The 21969-nt window shown below is 37.1% G+C and overlaps 1 protein-coding gene across 5 annotated transcripts in view; it reads right to left on the bottom strand.

Annotated features, from left to right (window-relative positions):
• Positions 1-21969, bottom strand: part of SNX7 (sorting nexin 7) — a 170286-nt gene that overhangs the window by 96395 nt on the left and 51922 nt on the right. For 3 of the 5 annotated variants that reach the window (XM_070592739.1, XM_070592737.1, XM_070592736.1), the window contains exon 8: positions 1291-1443. The exons of 1 other annotated variant lie outside the window; for it this stretch is intronic. In XM_070592739.1, the coding sequence (XP_070448840.1) occupies positions 1291-1443 (153 nt within the window). Of the gene's footprint in view, positions 1-1290; positions 1444-10997; positions 11112-21969 lie in introns of those variants that run through there. One more of the 5 variants, XM_070592740.1, reaches the window with a different exon arrangement.

A 21969-nucleotide genomic window follows, 5' to 3' on the forward strand; every position in this document is an offset into this window, starting at 1 on the left:
GATCCGAACCGGTGAAACTCTGGGCTGCTGAAGGGGAGCACATGAACTTAAGCACTCGGCCAGGGGCTGGCCCCTTTTTCTCACATCTTTAACTGGCTACCTCCTATTCATCATTCAGATCTCAGCTTAAACATATCCTCTGAAGAAGCTTCCTCATTCCTTCTAGATTAGGTTAGATGCCCCTGCAATGTCTTTCTATCCTGGAACTTACTATACTTTACTATAATCTTTTGTTTTAACTGACTGTTTCTCTCACTGACTCTAACTACTTGAGAAAGGGGCTGCGTTTGTCTTGAGGACTGAGGTCTCTCCAGGGCCCAGCACACTGTCTGGTGGTAGCAGGGACTCAAGTAACTCTTGCTGAATGAAAATATCAATATCAGTTAGACAATCTTTCAAAATATACACCACTTTAAAGCACCTTTAAACTGATAAGCCTTATAGACTATAAGCATAAAATAATTTTCCTAATGTACCAATTTCACACGTTAATTCAGCCAGAAACAAGGTTAAAGATATATGTTTAAAATACATCTTCTAGAAAATGTTTAGAAAATGCTGGATGAAGAAAGTGATGACATAAAACTCATTTAAAATAGTAACTACCTTGAGGAACTGGCAGTTGTTTAAAAAAATAATAATAATTTGAAAAGCAAAATGATGACTAAGCTCTTTCCTGAACTAAAAAAAAAAAAAACTGAACTAAACATTAAACCAAACTGAACTTAAAAAAAAAAAATAGAATGGCATGCTGCTTTGTTGATTTTTGGAATAGCTACAGAAGGCAAGGTGGGGATGGCAGGGACACGGGGTGCAAGCCCTGAAGTGATTTTCTGCTCTCTCAAACCTGTTTCTTTCCTCACTTTGCAAACCCTTTATAATATAAGAAAGGGAGAGGAAAAGGAAATAAGATAGGAGACTCATTGGGAAGAATTACCAAGTGCTTTCGAAGAATTCAAATCTTTGCAAAATAAGAAACTAAGGGGAAAACAGAAAAAACAAAACATAGCATAATTCTCTCTCACGTGAGGCTCAGCTTAAAGGAGGCACTTGGCGCACACTGTCTAAGAAGGAAACCTCACCATCCTCCCTCCACATGAACGCACCGGCTTCAGTGGATGGTTTTAGCATTACTCTACTAAGTGGCAACTCCACGGGCACCGAGCCACCAGAGGGACTTCTGAATGTGACACTTGGTTCCTTAATAGACTCTTTCAACACGGGACAGATAGAAAGTAAAAGAGAAGATAACTTTTTTTAAATGAAGCAATATCAAATATCACTAATTACCTGCTCATAATAGTGGATATTCTCCTCAGCCATATCTGTAAATGCTGACTTGATATCATTTTGCATATTTTGTTTCCATCTTTCCCAATCTGCTTTCAGGGCATTATTAGCACATTCCACTTTATCTTCAAGTTTTCCAATTTCTTCTGTAAGCTGAATTAGATCACAAAGAGAAAATTGCTCATGTATTCTTGCCACTAAGCGAATTCATCATATCCAACCTGAACATTATATCCAAACAGCTTAAGAAGAATTCTTTTTTTTTTTTTTGAAAATCACCAGTATTTACCACGTGTACTAACTAGTTAAGAGTAAAAAGAACACTGGATCCAGTTACAGAAGTTGAGTCGAGTTCTGATGTCTGCCACCAATTAGCACTTGATCTTGGCTAAGTCTCTCAAACCCTGGGCTTCAATTTCACTATTTATAAAACAAAGGAAATCGAACTACAAGTCATCCCAAAATGACTTTGCAGTAATACTCTCATTACCACTATTGTTTGTGGTGATAACATTTATGTTACAAGATGTAGCTTCGTTCACTTTAGCTTCCTATTTATGGTCATCATTTTTCAATTGTTTATAGCAGAATGCTCAATTAACTGACATAACATACCTACAGATCATGTAGCCCGCCCTGGAGGCCCAGGGGATTAATTTGCCAAATTTCACTCAACTGGTAACAGAGGAAGGTTTATATCTCAAGACACCTGACACCTAGTCCCTGCTCCATTAGACAGGCTTAGTGTGATATTTACAACTCCTCCCCAGCTCACCCACCAACCGTTGAGTATGTAATTCATCAAGTTTTTGTTTTGTATTTGTCATATTTATATTCATATAAATATTTATACCCATTTTATATACACTTATATTTATTCATATATTCAGCATATATTTATTAAGCGTTCTATACTAGGCATTCTTCTAGGACTTGGAGATTCAGTAGTGAAGATAAGAGACACAAATTCTTGCTTTTACCAGAGCTTATACTCCTATTGGGGAGAGAAACCATAAGGAAGATGAATGAAATATGAACTGTCAGTTGATAATAAATGCTAAAAAGAAAAACGAAGCACAAAGGTAGATAGGAATGTCAGGATGACACAATTTTAAATAAGATGACAGGGGAAAGCCCAGATAAGAAAGTGTCATTTCAATAAATATCTGAAGTCAACATGAGAGTGAACCATGGGGTTCTCAGTAGGAAAAGCATTCCCCACAGAGGAAACAACAGGGTCAATGGCCTAGAGGAGGAAGTAGGCCTGGGTGGTCCAAGGAGAATAAGGAGGCCAGAATGGCTGTAGCATGCAGCAGAGTACAAAAGAGGGAAGGTCCTAGGAGATGAGGCTAGAGAAGCAGTGGGTGATCAGGTCTTATGGAGCCACGCAGTCCTTGGTAAGGTTCCTGGATTTTATTGAATGAGATCCAAAGCCAGGAAGATTCCAGGAGAAAGATACTCTCTCTCTCATGTTATAAAAGGGACATTATACATTACCACTGTTGCTTAAGTAAAAGTATTTGACAGAGGCTATCATTTAACAAATTCTCATTTCAGAGATGTTAAAATGTGACGATGTATGTCTTAGAATCAATGACATATGTTATTTGCTTCTAACATTTGTGTAGATTATTGTTTTTGCTATAGAGTTTCACTTCTCTGTCCTTATTTCATTGCAGCCATATTTTATTTTATTTCCCTAAGAATAGACATTTGGTATTACCTAATGCTTTTATTACCTATAGGAGATCAATTTCAGTAGTAAGGTTGACTTTCATGTTTAGCATGGGTGTGGGTGTGTGTTTTATATTTTCACTTCTTGTTTTGTTTGTAAACTATCTCAGTGAGGTCATTTATTACTTTATGGGTTTGTTCACTCCTTGGGGTAATTACTTTGCTAAACCTTAGAGAATTTGTGTAATAGCATGTTAATGGGATGTCTAATGGTGGGCTGTGGATGCTAGGGGGTAAGCTAAGAGTAAAATTGCTGAAAGGCCAAGTTCAAACAGGATCTGGGCCTGCTGGAAAAAGCCCAAAGGCTGGTTAGAGAACTCCTTCCTCTGGGTTGTTGGATGGAATCTTGCCATTTTCATAGCCAGATGGAGATTATTAGCAAAATGTTTCTCTCACATCTAGGATCTAGGAGGTACTTACACCTACTGTAACCACACTGTTACTCTCCTCAGCTTAGGTTTTGCATCTAAAATTCCTATGCACTGGAGTGGAATTTCTGGCAGAGTGCTCTACTGAAACTGACTTCAGGAAACATAGTATCTAAATCATATAGTCTATCTTCCTCCTCCTCCTGATGGAGCTTAAAATGGTGTCACTGCCTTAAAGGATTTACAAATAATTTTCCCTTTGTCAATCTGCAGCTCCCCCTCATAAAAGCCAGTGGAGGCGTGGTCAGGCTGGTTGGTGCTCCTGCTCTGACCAAGAGCTACTGCATGCCTAGAGAAGAGGTCCTGAGCTGTTCCTGGCCTCACTCTCACCTACAGAAAGAAGGTCTGTAGCCTCAGGAGCAGAGCATTGGATTAAGAACGCTGACAACAGGTTAAACTGGCCTCAGTTTAAGTCCCACTTCTGTCTTTTATAAGTTATGTGACATTGCAAAAGACTGCGTTGAAACCGTAGTTTCTTCATCTGTAAAATGAACATAAAAATAACAACACCTAATCCACAGGGATTTTATGAAAATTGGATGAGATAACGAACATTAATTGATTTACACAGTGCCTGACAATTTGCCTACTAAATATTATCTATTACCACCACCACCACCATCATCACCATCATCATCATCATCATCGGCTGGTGAAACTGAAGCTGATTTCCTCTCCTCTTCCAGTATCGTGGTCTCTGGAAATATGCCATTCCTCTGCCAGGGCCAGGTCTTAGGTCAATTTCTAGTGCCACTTCTTAATCTATTCTCACCAGTGTGGAAGATGATGCTTATGCTTTAAGTATATATGATCAATTCTTTTCATTTTTTTGTTGCTATATCTGGGTAGTTTTTTCTTTCTTTGATGATTTCATCATTATTTTAGTTCGAAAAGGAGAAAAGAGACATTAGGTATTTCCCCACACTGAACCATCTTCCCATAATTTCAATTCTAAGAAACTCTAATTGATAATAAGCACAAACACCTAATTCTCACGCAAAATAGCATGGAAAAGGTTGAGTTAAAAAGGATTGAAGGTTGAATAATTCTTTTCACAAATACTGGAAGTGATCTGGCTCTCTGTTGGTGGAAAAACTGAAAAAGCAAGCAACTCTTTTTGCCAGGAAGATGTTGTAATACCAGAATGAGTAATAAAAGATTGTGAGATAGTAAAAAGAACCAAAAAAAAAGATATTTAACAGCAAGGCTAATGAGTAATTTCTAGCTTCAGTTATATTCAGCTAGAAATTAGCCACACAATTAAATGAAACCCATTAATACTAAGAGCTCAGGCAAACCAAACAATATCCTTTTCCAGCACTGAGTTCCTACTATAGTACCAGTAACAGCAGCAATAATAATGACCATTTATTGCATTTCTGCCATGGGCCATTGCATTAAGCTATATACTTTACATAAATTATTTCATTTAATCTGCATAATAATGTTGCAAATTAGGTATTATTATCTTCATTTTACAAGCTGGAAAACTGAGAAAAGGAAATGAAAGAGATCATAGTTGTTTGCGGCAAAATAAAGATTCAAACCAAGGTCTGCCGAAGTTAAAGCACATGCACTTTCTGTACTCACTGAACAGCACCAGCCTAGCTTGGCTGTGGCTTTCAGGGTTGAATTGATTCAGCTCTTCCTTCTGGGAGTTTATAATCTATTAGAATACAGATATGCAAAAATAAAACAAAAGAGAAACACTGTACTACAAAGCAGAGTGCGATATATGCCATAATGGAGGAAGAAACTAAAGTGGTATAGAAAGATACAGAATGGAGGATTAAATCTGACTGAAGTAGAGAACATTTTGACTGCTAATTCACTAGGCAGTGACTGGGGCAAGGAAACAGCTGGATGAGTGTATGGCATAAACAAAACCACAGAGATGGCACGCTACAGAGGGTGACAAAAGAATGGGTAAGAGGTAGGTTTGGAGTTTGGAAGTGGGCAAGGAGAAACACGGGAATGCAGCTGGATAGGCTGCTTGAGACTGACCACTAGAGGGCGTAAATGATATTGAACATGAAATGGATTCTGCAGGAAATGGTAAGCCATTGGAGGTTTCTGACGCAGAGGTGTCCTTCAGAAAGATTCCTGAGTCAGAGGTATGTAAAGATGGTTAAAAGAGAAACAAAGGAGGACGAGAAGGAAGGAAACCAGTCAACCTGAACTGGGACTAAGGAGACAACCATGAAAAGTGATAAGGAAGATTTTGTTCATTCACACTCACTTGCTTATCCAGTAGCATTCACTCAGTATCCATCCAGTGTGTTAGGAATGAAGATGGATGGTGAAGAAATAGACTTTGCCCTCAAGGACTCATGCCCAAGGGGAGAAATAAAAAGCAAGTGGATTAAAAAAAAAATGTCAAGGCCATTTCATATAAAGCAAACAGCAGGTGTACAGTCCCAGAAGCACGTGTACTTCAAATTTTCTGAAGAATTGCAGGTGGTTCATTGAAGTTGGTACCTGGAATGTGAGTTGGGGAATAGCAAAAGATGAGGAGAGAGAGGTAGGCAGTTGCCACATCCTAAAGGAGTTTCCCTGGAGGTGTTTGGATTTTAATAGAAGACAACAGAATTGCTGAAGGAGCTTGAGGAAGAAGACTGGGGGCAGTAGTAACAATTAAATTCCTGATGTCAGGGGTACTGAGGGGAAGAGACTAAAATGCTGGGAGGCAGAATCAGTAGGCTTTGACCATTGACTACATGTGGGCACAGGGAGAAAAGTCTGTATTGATCATCAGGTTAATGGGAAGAACAGGTCGGCGATGGAGATACAGGAGATGAAGGCCTGAGGCAACAGTAATAATACAGACATTCATCGTCCCAAATGGTCCTGCAGGGTGAGGTACGCTGCTATGCAAACATTTAAAACTACTCACTTGCATAGGGGACATCAAATAAGTTTTGGAGGTCAATAGGAATCCAGATTGCACTAAAACTCTGAAAATTCCAGAGAGACTTTGCTACAGTAATTTGGGTGGTTTGGGCAAGTCGGGAGGTGACATGGACACACCAATGGCATGCAAGCACAGATGAGTATTTTAAATAATAACAACTTAGAGCTATATGTCTGGAGAAGAGAAGTAAAACTGTAAGGAAACTACCCAGAGAAGCACTTTACATCTCAGAGCAACTAATGCACAGTTCTGATCTTTTGGGAGAGTTCTCTTCATTATCAAGGTTTTTATCTTGATATTTTAATAATGTTTAAATTGTCTTAGAATTCTTCTAGAACAAAAAACAGTAAGGTGGCTCATTTGAAAATTGTTAGAACACTTGTTCCTATAAAATAAATACCTAATCCAACTCATTAAAACGCACAAATTTGGTTTTAGTTGTTGCCTGTGCCCTCTTTTGATACAACCAATTTTGTTTGTAGTGCTATGCTTTCAGGGTTCTCTGGAAACTGTGGAACATTTTACTGGTTCTAAGTCATTCAAATGTCATTCACATTTGATTAAATGGAAGCTTTCGGTTTAGTGTACCTACGGCAGAATCAAGCCACAGTGAGAAGTGCAAACAAGTTCAGGAAACTTCCTATGTATAGAGATTGAGCTATAGGAAATTCGATGTGAAAAATAACTGAAAATTTTTCTATAACAAGCCCAAAGAAACGGGGGGCAATATTAGAGAATTCAGAAGCAGTCTATACTCATTAAGAAAACCCCTTGTGGGAGTTACACACTAAAAAGATGACAGACTTTACTCACTTAGTTAAGAGAGGTTTATTTCTTGCGTACTACGGGCAAAGCACGTGGTAGATGTTGTGAGAAATACAAACAATCTAATGAGCACATACTTTCCTGAGGCACTTGGGGCTAAGTAAAGCTTACAAAAAACAGGATTCTTATATTTTGCAGTTTTCCTTTGTTCTAGAAAGAAGCTAGGATAAACTCTTCATTGTTTTTTAGTTAAAAACTATTTTTCCTGAGAGGAGGACACAATCAAACTTTGGTAAGCTTGTCACATGTTTCACTAAAAATTCGACGATTCTTATCACGTGGAAAAAAGAAATGTGCTGCTCCCTGAGAAGCGACAAAGTCACAGAGGAAAAAATTAAAGGAAATAACAATGAAGCAAAATTTTAAAAAATGATCATGCTAAAAATAGTAAGTCCACATGAACATCAACATAGTGAATGTCAAAGTAATATTGAATTACAATACTTCACTATCTCTCATTCATGAAAAGTACATTCTTAGAGGAGAGTGTCAAACTGAAGAATAAAAGATGCATGCGGTTCAAGTCACATCCCACTGACGTGGAGGAATCCTACACTCAGCTGAAGGGAGATCCCTCCATTACTCGTCAGGTTGGGCTTGTTTGCTTTTTTGATTCAGTTCCGGGTTATCTAGAGAATGGCCTGATGGTTAAAAGGGCCAAGAACAGATGTGCTGGGTTTCACGACCACCATCTACAGCTCTGAACTCTGGTCATCACGTTGTGAATATTTGTCACAAGTCACGTGGAAAAGTGGATAAAACAATTTGGATAAATCCATGCAGATCATTCATTATTGCTAGAAAACAAAACCTACATTCTACTGGCAGAGGCCTTGGGCCATTTTTACAACAGGAGACCATTACACTATTTTTAACAGTTATTCAATTTTTGAAGTACATGTCTGCTAATGCAATCACAGCTGCACTCAATCGCTCAAACCCACTTCGTCACACTGGAGGTTTTCTTCCTTATACCCTCAAAGCTGACTTCAGATGAAATCAATCCAGAAACCCTATAGTATTCTAATAATTTTTCATAAAATAGACCATTACAGATTTTAATTTTCTTTTCTTTTTTTTGAGGAAGATTAGCCCTGAGCTAACTGCTGCCAATCCGACTCTTTCCACTGAGGAAGACTGGCCCTGAGCTAACATCCATGCCCATCTTCCTCTACTTTATATGTGGGACGCCTGCCACAGCATGGCTTCACAAGTGGTGCCATGTCTGCACCCGGGATCCAAACTGGCAAAGCCTGGGCCACCAAAGCAAAATGTGCACACTTAACCGCTACGCCACCAGGCCAGCCCCGAATTTTCAATTTCTTTTGCAAATTTAAATTTGTAAGAACATATTTTCACGTAAGTATAATCATCAGAAATAGATCTACTATTAGAAAAGCCTTAAATTTATGGTTTATTTATTAGCTCTTTTTTAACCAAACGATTAACTAAAATATGAAAAGAAAAAAACAATTTTTTCATAGAAAATTAAAATAGTATTTTATAAAATTTGTAAAAAAGATGTAATGGTAGTACATTTTAGAATCTTATAATAAAGATAATTTTTTCTTTATGACAAAATGTGATCTTGGAAATTATATCATAAATATCTATTTATTTATAAATAAAATGTTACAGATGTGAATTACATTCTCACAAAGTTAGGGTAGCAAATAAAATATTAAAAGCATTAAAAATATATTGTTAAAATATAAATCTCCAAAAATATTTTATAGTAAACAAAATGTGGAGACAAATTCTATAAAATAGGACTACCTTTATACTTATGAACTATATAAGAGGTAAATACGATGTATCCAGAATACACTTACTTGATCCAACACAAAACACTCGGAACAATCAGGTTTTTCTTCTTAGAGATTAAAGTGTGCTTAAAGATGACTGGGTAGGCCTTTTGCTCTTAAGATTTGAGTTTGATCTATTGATGCTATTTCTCCCAATACATTTCCATTACAGAGGCAAGAACTTTCAAATTGACTAATAGAAATAATAATTATTCCACTGAATATGCTTGGCTATTCAATGTCCTCCTACAAATGGATTTTGCGAGCTTATTTGGACTTTCTGGCAGGAAAGTGCAGCAATTTAGGAATTACTTTAGAATCACTCTAGACTTGGCAAGGACTATGAGAGCCAGTAATTAGCTTTTGGAGGGACAGGCACAAAAAATGGGGAGGCATTTATCTAGTTAGATGAGTGAAATCACCTTTTTATTAAAGACATGACAGAGCAGCCCTGGTCTCCTTTACATTCTTGTTGAAAGCCTTTTAATCATCTTTGTTTTCTTTGTCTCTAACACTATCAAGGATGGCCTGATAGTAAGAAAAAGTAGGGAATTCACAAGAAGTGGACTGAAGTTATGGTGAGGGGCAGAGTTAGGAAAGGGAGCTACGTTCCCGTATGAATGTCACACAGAGAAGATTCTTAATATCTGCCTGCTAACCTAACACTTCTGAGCACCTGCTACAATCAGGTCCCGCGCTGGATGTCACATATGGCACCTCCTTCAACTTTCTCCATAACTCTTAAAGGTAGCTTTCTGCCCCCAAAGTCTAGCTGGCCCAAGTTTTCGGTAACGTGAACAAAAGTAAAATTTGTTCATGATGTGGGTCCCCGTAACAGTACACTTCCAACATCCTTAGGTCAGCTCTCACTTATGTTTTTCTTCTCCTGAATTGTTTGGCAAACTCAATCTAAGCTGTGTTTCACGTTGCCCACCCCCAAACTTTTAATTTTATTTATTCAGGCTCCTTAATCCTCTATTCTCCTCCAAAATGCAGTTCCTTATCACCGTCAGTAAGATGGAAGAGCAAATAAATTGAGTATAAAAGTAAATGTTTACTCAAAAAATCTTCAGTGTTAAGTGCTCACTCCATGCCAGGCATTGGCCCAGGCACATGACCAGGGCACAGGGGTGCACACAAGAGGGCACAGGGGTGCACACAAGAGGGAAGCTCCCTGCCACAAGGAGTTTATGACCTAGAACAGTCTTCAGATCCACACTGCACTGGGCATTCCTTCTTATTTCACCTTAACAGCTGCCTTGGAATCTAGCAGTGAGTTTTCTCCCTTTTCATAAAGACGGAAGTACCTTCCAAGCTAAATTCTAAGAAATCCAGAATATCTAGATTCAAAAATTCCCTAAAAAAGGAAATGTATCTTTATATCCAACAAATATCTTTATTGCACTAAATATTCACTTGATGAAATTAAGTGAATACTTAATATCCTTATTTCCAGGACATTTCAGCACATTCAGTGCTCTGTTGCATGTGGGGAACGAGACGTGTGCCTGTTACAAGGGAGAGTACGCTACCTGCCTCAGGGACACATTTCCTGTTTCCTAATGACAGATGCTTTTAGCTCTAGATCAAGACTAGATTCCACATATATTGTCTACTCAGGCAGCTCCACTTTGAAGAAGTAACATTTCATCTTTCTCAGTTGCTTTAGGGTATTAATAAGTTGTTTCTGGCTCCTCCTCTCCGTTTTTTTTTTTTTTTTAAAGATTGGCACCTGAGCTAACAACTGTTGCCAATCTTCTTTTTTTTTTTCTACTTTTTCTCCCCAAATCTCCCAAGTAGATAGTTGTATATTTTAGTTGTGGGTGCTTCTAGTTGTGGCATGTGGGACGCTGCCTCAACACGGCCTGACGAGCGGTGCCATGTCCGCGCCCAGGATTCGAACCGGCGAAACCCTGGGCCGCCAAAACAGAGCATGCAAACTTAACCACTCGGCCACGGGGCCGGCCCCTCTCCTCTTTTTCTAAACTATAAGAATTTCTAATCACATACACTGACAGGTCAGTGAGCTAGAACCTTGGCTCTGAAGTCCGATGGGTGTGAATCCTGCTGTGTGACCTCAGACAAGTTCAGTTCTCTGATAGGCTGTGGTTTCCTCATCTGTAAAATGAAGAGAAAGAAGTATCTACTTCATAGGATCATTTTGAACAGTGTGTTAGCAAAGTGCCTGGGACTTAAGCATTTAGAACACGTTAGGGTGAGAGTAGCCTCTAAAGTGATTATGAAAGGGTTACTGTTAGGGTCTCAGAAATGTGCTGACTGAATCTGCCTACTCTCTCACTTGAACCACGTTAGGGAATCTTCACCGAACCCTTATTGAGGACCTGCACAAAAAAGGAGTAACAGCCACAGGGGAAACAAAGAGACAGTTTAGGGGCCGGCCTGGTGACGCAGTGGTTAAGTTCACATGTTCTGCTTCGGCAGCCTGGGGTTCACCAGTACGGATCCTGGGTGCAGACCTACACACTGTTTGTCAAGTCATGCTGTGGCAGGCATCCCACCTATAAAGTAGAGGAAGATGGGCACGGATGTTAGCTCAGAGCCAGTCTTCCTCAGCAAAAACAGGAGGATTGGTGGCAGATGTTAGCTCAGGGCTAATCTTCCTCAAAAAAAAAGAGAGAGAGAGACAGTTTATTAATAGCTCAGAAAGCTCCCCAAAAGTCCCAACAAGCCTAAGAGTGTTGGCAGCTGGACTGGACAATGTGGCCAAGCCAAAAAGTCTCTGTAAGGCCATTCCATCAGGCCCTTCTCCAAATCAGATGAGAGAGGCCAAAAAAGTCCAAAAATGACCTCCATTTTAAGGAATTGGTTTGCATGTCATGTCAATAAATTATTCCACTCTCATCCAAGGAATAACAGTATCTTGCTAATTACAGAATGATAAAACCCTAAAACAAAAAAATGCAAATGGACACTTTTCCCCTGACTCTGAAGGTACTTTAGAGTATATTTCCTAAGAACTAAAACAACCTTCCGCTAACTTAAGAAGCCCCACTATATTTCCAAACATTATCTTAGACTTGCAGTTTTTCTCATTTATCAGAGGTTAGTGATTAGCTTTAGAAAATAGATTAGTTCCTTCAACAACTGTTTGTTGAGCACTCACTATGGCCCAAGTACCACGCCAGGCACAACACCCCCATGTGGAATGCTATCCTTCTTTCCTCATTCAGTTTTTGGCATGCTGATTTCACAGAAGAAAATCTTCACTTAACATCAGAAAGTCCTCTCAGTTCTGATACTACTTCATGATGAGACCAATACGGAATGCCTTAATGTGCATTTCTCAAATTGGGATTCCTCTAGCCACGTTAATACTCAGTAATGGCCCAGAGGACTGCCTATATCATGAATAAACATGGCATAACCTTGTTATAAGTATTTTTCAAAGGTCACATAAAAATATTTTTAGGTTAACATAAACACAAATACACTATGGAGTAGTGATATTCACATGCAACTTTAAAAATAGGAGACCTTAAAAAATTTTTGAGCTTACATTGGCCATTGGTGGGTCTCTCTCAGACTACTGGAGTATATGTTCAACTCTCCTATGTCAAAAAAGTAAACTCTTTTGGTGAAAATGTTTGAACTACACACTACATTAAAATATGTGTTAGAAGCAAAGCTGCTCAACTGCTGAACTATATCTTTAATATATAATTAATGTACTTTGGCATGATAATTCTAGGGGAGTTAATTGCCATGATTATCAACAGTTTTGTCAAAGTATCATTTGTTAAAATTACAGATTGAGAAAGCAGCTTCCCCACAGTCTCTTTCTCCAGGAATAGCTGCCAAGATGGTATAAGAAAATACTATTCAAACTTTTTTCAGTGGCTGTGATCTATCACTGCGAAAGTCTAGGGGGAATTTCACTGACTTCTCTAAGAAAGAATCACCTTTGCTGACTACTAAGTCATCCATCCTCCATCACATACCCCTTATGCTATAATCTAGAACCAGTGGCAAGGAAGCATCCCTTTTCCTCACCCCCTGACTCTCTATTTACAAGCACAGCAGTAAGGTCATGCGGTCAGCACAATTAAAATTTAGAGTTTCTCCAACATCATGACTGAGCCCCTAACATCTAAACAGCTTACGAAGGTCTGTTCCTAATGCATTACCGGCAGAGTTTTTTTTCCCTTCATTAACAAGTAATGGCAATCTCACACAAATTAGTCTAGTGTGTAGAAATTTATGAGGCTAGCATGACCCTTGACACAAAACCTGACATTTCTGGTACAAGCAATGGTAATTACAAATAATTCTTTTTCACCTAGCTTTACTAAGGTATAATTGACAAATAGAATTGTGTATGTTTGCAGTGCACAACAATGATGACAAATCATTATCATTCAGAAATACAGATACAAAAGTCCTAAAAAACTAAGCAAGCCAAATCCATCAATGGCCAAGTTGAATTTACCCCAGGTATCCAAGGATGATTAAAACGAGAAAATCTCCTAGTGTAAATCACCACATTAAGTGCCTAATGGAGAAAAAGCATACAATTATATGAGTAGATACAGAAAACCATTCAACAAAATTCAACACCCACTTACGAATCAACCTTTCATCACCCAACAGTAGATAAGAATTGCCTTAACCTGATTAAAAATATATAGAAAAAATTATAACAAACAACATTACTATTGGAAAAAATCTTGAAAGCATTTACTTTAGAATTAGGAAAAACACAAGGATGTCTCGTCACTAATAACATTATAACACATTTTTTAGCCAGCTCAATAAGAAATGACAAAAGAAATATCAAATATAATGATTGAATAAATGAGAGGAAACTATCAATGTGCAACCAAGATTAGATTTTCTACATAGTAAATCCTAAAGAACCTACAAACAAATGATTAAAATTAAAAATAATTTAGAAGATTCCTGGATATAAGAGAAATATGCTAAAGTAAATTACATTTCTATTCTCCAACGAAAAAAAAGTTAGAAAATAAAATTTTTAAATATACAACTTATGATAAATACAAACCAAAAAATAAGGTACTTAGGAATAAATTTACCAAAAAATGTAGAAGACCTTCTTGGAAAAAACATTTTAAAACTTTATTGAGAGATATCAAAGACGACAAATAAATGGTGGGGTATCTGAAAAATTATTCTATTTAAAATCTTCTAGCTGGTTCTCTTTTTTTTAATTTCAGCTTAAATATCAGTTCCTCAGATAATTCTTCTCAGAATAGCATCTATGTACAAATTAGGTTCTTTGTGCTATTCTCTCTATCAGTCTACTGTTCATTTCCTTAACATTCAACAGAACTAAGAATTATTTTATTCACTTGTCTATGTAATTCCTGTTGGAATGTAAGTTCTACCTTGAGGGACCATGTTTCTGTCTTTTGACCATTATATCCTGAGGGCTTACACTATGTGGGAATTTGGTAACTATCTGTAGAATGAACGAATGATTTTAGAAAAGGGAAATATTAGCAATGAACTAGCCTGTCTCCCTACTGCCTATCCAAGGATTGTTTCTTTACACTTTTAAATACCACAGAAACTCAAAATGTGCTTGTACCTAACCCGAATGGCACAAATCACCAAAATTTATGATCAAAACAATACAATTTGAGGATAATAGAGCTTACTTAAAAAATCTTCATTGTTTTCTTTTTTAAATGGCTTCTCTTTTAATTCCTTTTACGGAAAAAAAAATCAACCATTCAATCTATTTATTCAAATGCTAAAAATTTCTCTTCATAATCAGAAAAGCTGGGAAATTATCATTTTGCAAAGTTCTTGAAAATAATATACCTAAATAAAAAGATTTAGATTGCCACTTCATCAGAAGACAATAGAAAATTCAAAAATTCAATTCTAATCTGACAGCTACCTCTTCTTAACAAGTATTAATTAAATTGCAGGGGAGAGATAAGAGGGCTCTTAACAATAAAATTATATTATTTTCTGATTTGTGAGAGAGGTAAGATATGTCTGAAGAAATTAGATGCTTGATTATACAATGCTGCTCAGGCATCCATGTGATTACTAAGTAGTACCTTTTTTATATACTTTACAATACACACTTTTCTTAAAAAGTAGAACCTCTCTTCCTGAAATCTATTGCCGATTTTATTATCCAAATGTACTCGTTCAGTAAAACACAACGCATTTTCTAAAAACGACAAATTGAGTCATAAGACACCCACAGATGTAGGTGTCAAGTCAGCACCTCCAACACCATTAACATCTCTCAAATCAAGAATGATCATGATTTCCTGTAACACTGGAGGCAATAGAAAGCCAATTATCTAAATGGTCCCACCCATTTTAGGAAATGCAGTGAGCTTTGAACCCTCCGTACAACAGAGGCACAGTCAATATACACTGGACTGAAGAGGATTCATTTCTTTCTAGGAGCTTCCGTGAGTCCTATTAATATACAACTTTTTAAAAGGGAATGATGTGTCTCCTTAAAAAAAAAAAAAAACAAGGTCATTTAATTCCTTAGATATGATCATTTCCTGTATTTTCTTCTGAAGAACATAATCCAAGCTTGGAAAAGCAATATGCTATATTACCATCAGGTTTTACTGAGGTTAAAAATTATTTCAAAGCCAAAATCTCAACTTATTTATTTTATAGACCTTGACAGGCTATACAATTTTTTCTCTCATGAAATATTTTTATTTTATTTGCTACTTAACCAAACAATATCTCACATATTATCTCATTTAATTCTCACTCTACACCTGTAGGGTAAATATTATTTCCCCCATTTTACTAACATGAAAAAGTAAGGCTCACTGAGGTTTAAGTGACTTTTTTTGTAACTTCTTCCTGGAACCCAGGTTCTCTAACTTGTGATCCAACCCCACCATACTACAAAACTCCAAAAGGCGCACATGAACTTTAGAGCATATAGAAACAGCTCTCGGGGCTGCACAAAGGAACTTCCATTTATATTTAACTCTTTTTCTTTAATTGACATATAACATTATATTAGTTTCAGGTGTACAACATAATGATTCGATATATGTATATAGGGTAAAATGATCACTACAATAAGTCTAGTTAACATCCATCTTCACACAGTTACAATTCTTTTTTCATGTAATGAGAATTCTTAAGATCTACTCTCTAAGCAACTTTCAAATATACAATACAATATTATTAACTATCGTCACCATGCTGTACATTACATCCCCATGACTTATTTTATAACTGGAAGTTTGTACCTTTTGACCACCTTATGTTTAATCCATTCAATGTTTTCAACTTATGTGCAGAATTTATAACATAGATAAAATATATGAGTATAGTAGTACAAGTAGACACTTTATAAATTAAAAATGTACATATATTGGGAGGTGTGCTCAAAAATGTTTAGGTGATAGAGTATGTGATGGTGTTATCTTTGCTGAAGTACTGTGTAATTATACCTTTAATCAAGTGAATTCTCTTGATGCTTCTTGCATTCATTTATCCCTTTCCCTCTCAATCACTACCAAAGCTAAAATCTCCATCAGAGATGACCTTTTCTCTTTGACTCAATCAACCAAACTACCATACATGAAAAACAGCTCTTAAAATTGCAACATATTCTAAAACAGAGCTAGCCAATAGACCTTGCTGTGATGATAGAAATGTTCTATTCTGGAATGTCCAAAATAGTAGCAACAGCCACACGTGACTATCGAAACATAGCTAGTGCAACTGAGGAACTAAATTTTTAATTAATTGAAATTTAAATGTAAATAGCCACATGTGCTAGTGGGTACCATATTGTATAGCATAGCTCCAGAAAGTTGTGATCAATATAACCGTAATAGTGTATGTGCTCAAGCATATAAATTAGGAGTTCCCCCCCCTAAAATAGTATCCCTAATAAAGCTGCTTTTGTTTTCTTATAAAGCCTCTAATATTATTGAATATTTTCTCAATTACTTCATTCTAAAAAACATGATAACATTTTGAAGAAATGCTAGCTTGAAACAAATTCAATTAATGGTACTTTCGGATATATATGGTAGACTACTGATGAAATTAGTTTATTTATTTATGTATTTATTTATTTATTCATTAGGCAGATTAGCCCTGAGCTAACTGCTGCCAATCCGACTCTTTCTGCTGAGGAAGACCGGCCCTGAGCTAACACCCGTGCCCATCTTCCTCTACTTTATATGTGGGATGCCTACCACAGCATGGCTTGCCAAGCGGTGCCATGTCCGCACTCAGGATCCAAACCAGCAAACCCCGGGCCACCAATGTGGAACGTGCACACTTAACTGCTGCACCACCGGGCAGGCCCCTAGTTTTTTTTTTTTAAAGAGACAACACAGTACACTCATGCATCCCTTAATGATGGGAAGACATTCTAAGGAATGCGTCATTAGGCAATTCTGTCATTGTGCAAACACCACAGAGTACACTTACCCAATCCTAAATGGTACAGCCTACTACACACCTAGGCTACATGGTACTAATGTATGGGACCATCGTCGCATATGCGATCTGTGGTTGACCATAACGCGGTTATGCAGTGCAGCGACTATAATTATTTCTAGGAAATGACTTCACAATTCAAGAGTTTGATTATCATTAAATATAAGTATTTCAAAGCCTACTTTTAAAAACCACTGCAAATAGACAAACAAGAAGAACAACGAGTGGAAACAGGTCCCACCACATATAAAACACATTCTAAACCCTTCTTTATTGAAACAGTATGGTTCTGGTGCCTAACTAATATGCAGAACAAGGGAACATATAGAAAGTCTTAAAATAGCTGCATATGAAAACAAAAATTGAGTATATTTCAAAGGTGGCATTGCAAATTACTGGGGAAAACATGATTAATCAATAAATAATTTTGGCACAACTGGATAGTCATCCGGGAAAAAATTTAGTTGGATCTACACCTCACATTTGGAACCCGAATTAACTCCAAATGGCTCAAAGTTTCAAATGTATAAAAGAAAACCCCAAAGTTAACAGAAGAAACATGAGACAATTCTTTTGTCATCCTGAAGTGGCGTAGGACTTTCTAACTTGTGCTTAAAATTAAAACTAAAATCCTTCAGAAAAAGATAGATAAATCTGACTTTTTAAAAATTAAACATTTCCACATAGCAAAAATCACTATAAAAACATTATTTCCTCTGTTCTAGAAACTAAGAAACTAAGTTGACAAGAAGTTAGCTAAATTGCCCGAGACTGCACATTTAGTCTTCGGCAATTTTGAGATATCAAAATTGAATGGTTTCTGATTCGGTAATTTCAGTTCTAAGCATTCATTCTACAGATCTAATGGTACATTTACAAAATAATATATGTACAAGGTTATTCACTGAAGCATTGTTTATAGTAGCAAAAGATTAGAAATAAATGTTCATGGTAGGAGTCAGACTCAATAAATTCTGATAAATCCAATGGAATACCATGTAGCTATAAAAGGCCAATAATTGGAATGATCTCCGAGATATATTATTATATTAATAACGCAAAGTGCAGAAATCTTTACAGCACATTACTGCATTCGTAAAAAAAGGAAAATCATAAAGTATATTTGTATTCGTTGTACATACATAAAGAAACCTGGAAGGCTACAAAAGTGACTAATGACAGTGTGCACTTGTAACGTGGCTGGTGGGAATTGGCAAGAAAAGACATGGGGTTGGGAAGAAGATTTTCATTAAATGTGTGTTTTAAAATTGATGAATTTTAAACCATGTGAATATATTACCTATTCAAATAATTTTTTTAAGCAACATGCTAATTGCTTGGAGATCAAGAACATCTATCTCTTGGGACAAATGAAATTTGGAGCTCCTAATGTTATATAAATGAGTGCTGGCGGTTGGAGATAATATTTGTAGGGACACATCACATAGAGACTCAAAAGTGAGACACAGAAACAGAGACTCGGAGCGCTTTTTTCCTGGTTGTGATATATAACCTCTTCCAGTGAAAAGAAAGTGCTAGATGACTCAAAAGAAGTACTGAAGATGCATCTGAGAGTGGGAAAAAAGGTGATATTCCTACAGTAATATATTATTTAATATATATATTAAAGGATCACACATTCACATTTGTGTGATCTTAAATATGCATAACTAGGTTAATTTGAATATTGTAACTAAAAATTTGATATTGGACAAAAACTATGTCTTGTAGTGAGGGACTGTCCTTGGGAAATTTGTGTCAGAACAGCCCTACCTTTGCATTTCTCCATGTGATAATGAGGACTACATTTGGCAAATGCACATGCCCCTTTTATATCCTCATTTATGGAACATCCAGAATGTGTCCAGCATTTTCCTAGTGCAAGGGTCTGTGAAAGGTCTTTTAATGTGTAAAGATTTGTTTTGAATGTATTTCTCTGTCCTCTTTCTTACTCACTTTAGATTAAAAGCTTCTAGATCAGCGTCTCAGCAGCAACAGTACGTGCCTCCTGGGCAGGGCAGAACCTCTGGAAGTTTGTGTGTTTTGAAAATGCACCTGTTGATCCTAAACGCTTACCCCTTCCCCACCACACTGCTACTGAGAACCACTGACATAAATTAGGGAAGAAATTGTGCCTCCTTTACACATTCCACACTCTTTTTTACTGAGAGATAAACAAGGCAGGTCAACTTACTCTAAAATTACATCATTAAAACTGTCAGTTCACTGCGACAGAATAGTTCAAATCACCAATAATGTAATGTTCTGCAGCAAGAATGGCAAATAGAATTGATCACACGTGCAAACTCTAACTGATTGGTATCAGTTATGGAAGCATGTTGATAAGCACCTTTTCAGATGTTACCCTAAACACAGTTGTCAACTCCTAGAATATGGTTACTAGCACAGTTTCTGGAGTCCTGCTTTGACAACTCCTACCCATGCAATATTGAGCCAGTAACTTTATTTCTCTGTGTCCCAGTTTTCACATTTGTAAAATGAGTAAAGTAACAGTACCTATCTCATTGTATTGTGTAAGACTTAAATGAGATAATACATCAAGCACTTAGCACTCTGCCTGGCACATGGTAAGTGCTTAAGAAATGTTAGCTATTATTACTATCATCATCATCAATTAGTTTTAGCATAACATACTGATGTGGCTAAAATAAAATTCTATTTAAATTCCTTGAAAGAAGGAAAAAAACCTTCAACTTTCTAAGATCATCGCAACTCTCCATGTTCCAAAGTGTTTCCAAGTTGCAATTTCCAATTTATTGTGAATTCTAAATATATTTTTTGGAGGGGATTTAGAAAAGCATGCAACTCTCAAAATTCCTTTTTTTGTCTTGATTTAGGTAGAAGAAAATTACTTGCCTTCAAATTTTCTGACCCCTCTAGACTTCAAACCCACCTATCAGAAAAAAAAATAGCATTTATAAGAGATGAGAAGGGTAGTGCCAGGTTATAGTTCTGGGTCTGCTATTTAACCAGCTGTATAACTGTGGACAAATCACTTAACCTTTCTTATCAAAATCTCCGCTACTACCACCTTAGTTTATGCCATTATCATCTCCCTCCTATTGCACTGGACTCAGCATGTCTTTTTGTTTCCCATGCAGGAAACAGAGTGAGCATTTGAAGATAGCTATCAGTTTGGCCTTTTCCCTTTCTCTTCCTGAAACTTAGTCCTAAAACTTATTTTTGGGGTCAAAGCAAGCCTGGTATCCATGCTGGTGGAGGGAGGAAGCCAAAGTCATGGTGGTCTAGAGCAGGATGTCAAGCATTAGCAAGATGATGAAGTAGTCCCTGCAAAGATGAGTCTGGAATGGGAAATAACAGTCCAAGCAAGGTGAAGAGGATGCCATATCAGAAGGGGGCTGGCATGGGGAACCAGAATCCCAGAGTGGAAAAGAGGATGCTCTTGCGTGGGTGTGGCCCAGTGTAGGGTGTGAAAGCCCAAGTGGGACGGGGACTACCTCTGCTTAGGAAAGAAGATGACATGAGCTATGCAACGTTGGTTACATACAGGGGATTAATCAAATAAGTAGCTACACAAAAGATAACGGGAGCCTGTTTCTCATTGTCAGAAAGGAGACTACAAATATGGAAAGAAAGAACACTAGAATGAACCTTTATGATATTGGATTTGAATTGGAGGGACTGGTATGAACTCATTGTTTTTAACATATACAAATGGACAAATAAATCTAGATATAAAAAAGTGCATGTGTGTGTGCGATTACACTTAGATATATCCCCACCTCTATCCACTCAGGCCTTGCAATAGTGATACCTCAATAGCAATGAACATATCTAATGCTAAGACACTGTATTCTAAATATGATTTTTTCCACTAAAAGTAACCAGAGCTCATTAGAGAAATGGCCGATTCCAGGGCTGGGGCAAGAAAAGTACAAGAGCCTAGAAGGTCTTGTTATACCAGAAAGAAGCAAAGAATGATGGTAACATGTCAAAAGGGAACAAAATCAGCCTGAAGATGGTCCTACCAGCCTAACCGGGGGCAATTTGTGTATGCACTAAAACCCACTGACTAAAATAGAAAATCAGAAACACACACACACAAATCAACTGAAAGTTTAAAGTATGATAAGAAACGGGATAATTACCTAGTCTCAAAGTAGCTCCCCACAAAATGCTTATTAATTACCAAGGGAAAGAAGTGATTTTAGGTGTAGAAGGTGGGCATACATCACCTTAACCAAGTGATCAAAGAGTACATCCTCACTAATGGGACACATAAAAACCATGTGCTCCATGACAGGGATCAATGAAAAGACCATAGCATCACAGGGGCAATAATTCCTGTCCAAGACTGACAATTTAAATCTAATCACAAGGAAAGATCAAACAAGTCGATATTGGAGGTATTCTACATTGTAACTGGCCTGCAATCTTCCAAAGTGTAATGGTCACGAAAGTCAAAGAAAAATGAAGAACTGCTCCAGACTGAAGAAGACATCTAAATAAATGCCGTCAAGAACATTACAGAACACAGGCAATTCTTGAATGGGGCTTG

Source organism: Equus przewalskii, chromosome 24 (assembly GCF_037783145.1).
Source record: "Equus przewalskii isolate Varuska chromosome 24, EquPr2, whole genome shotgun sequence".
NCBI classification, from domain to species: Eukaryota; Metazoa; Chordata; class Mammalia; order Perissodactyla; family Equidae; genus Equus; species Equus przewalskii.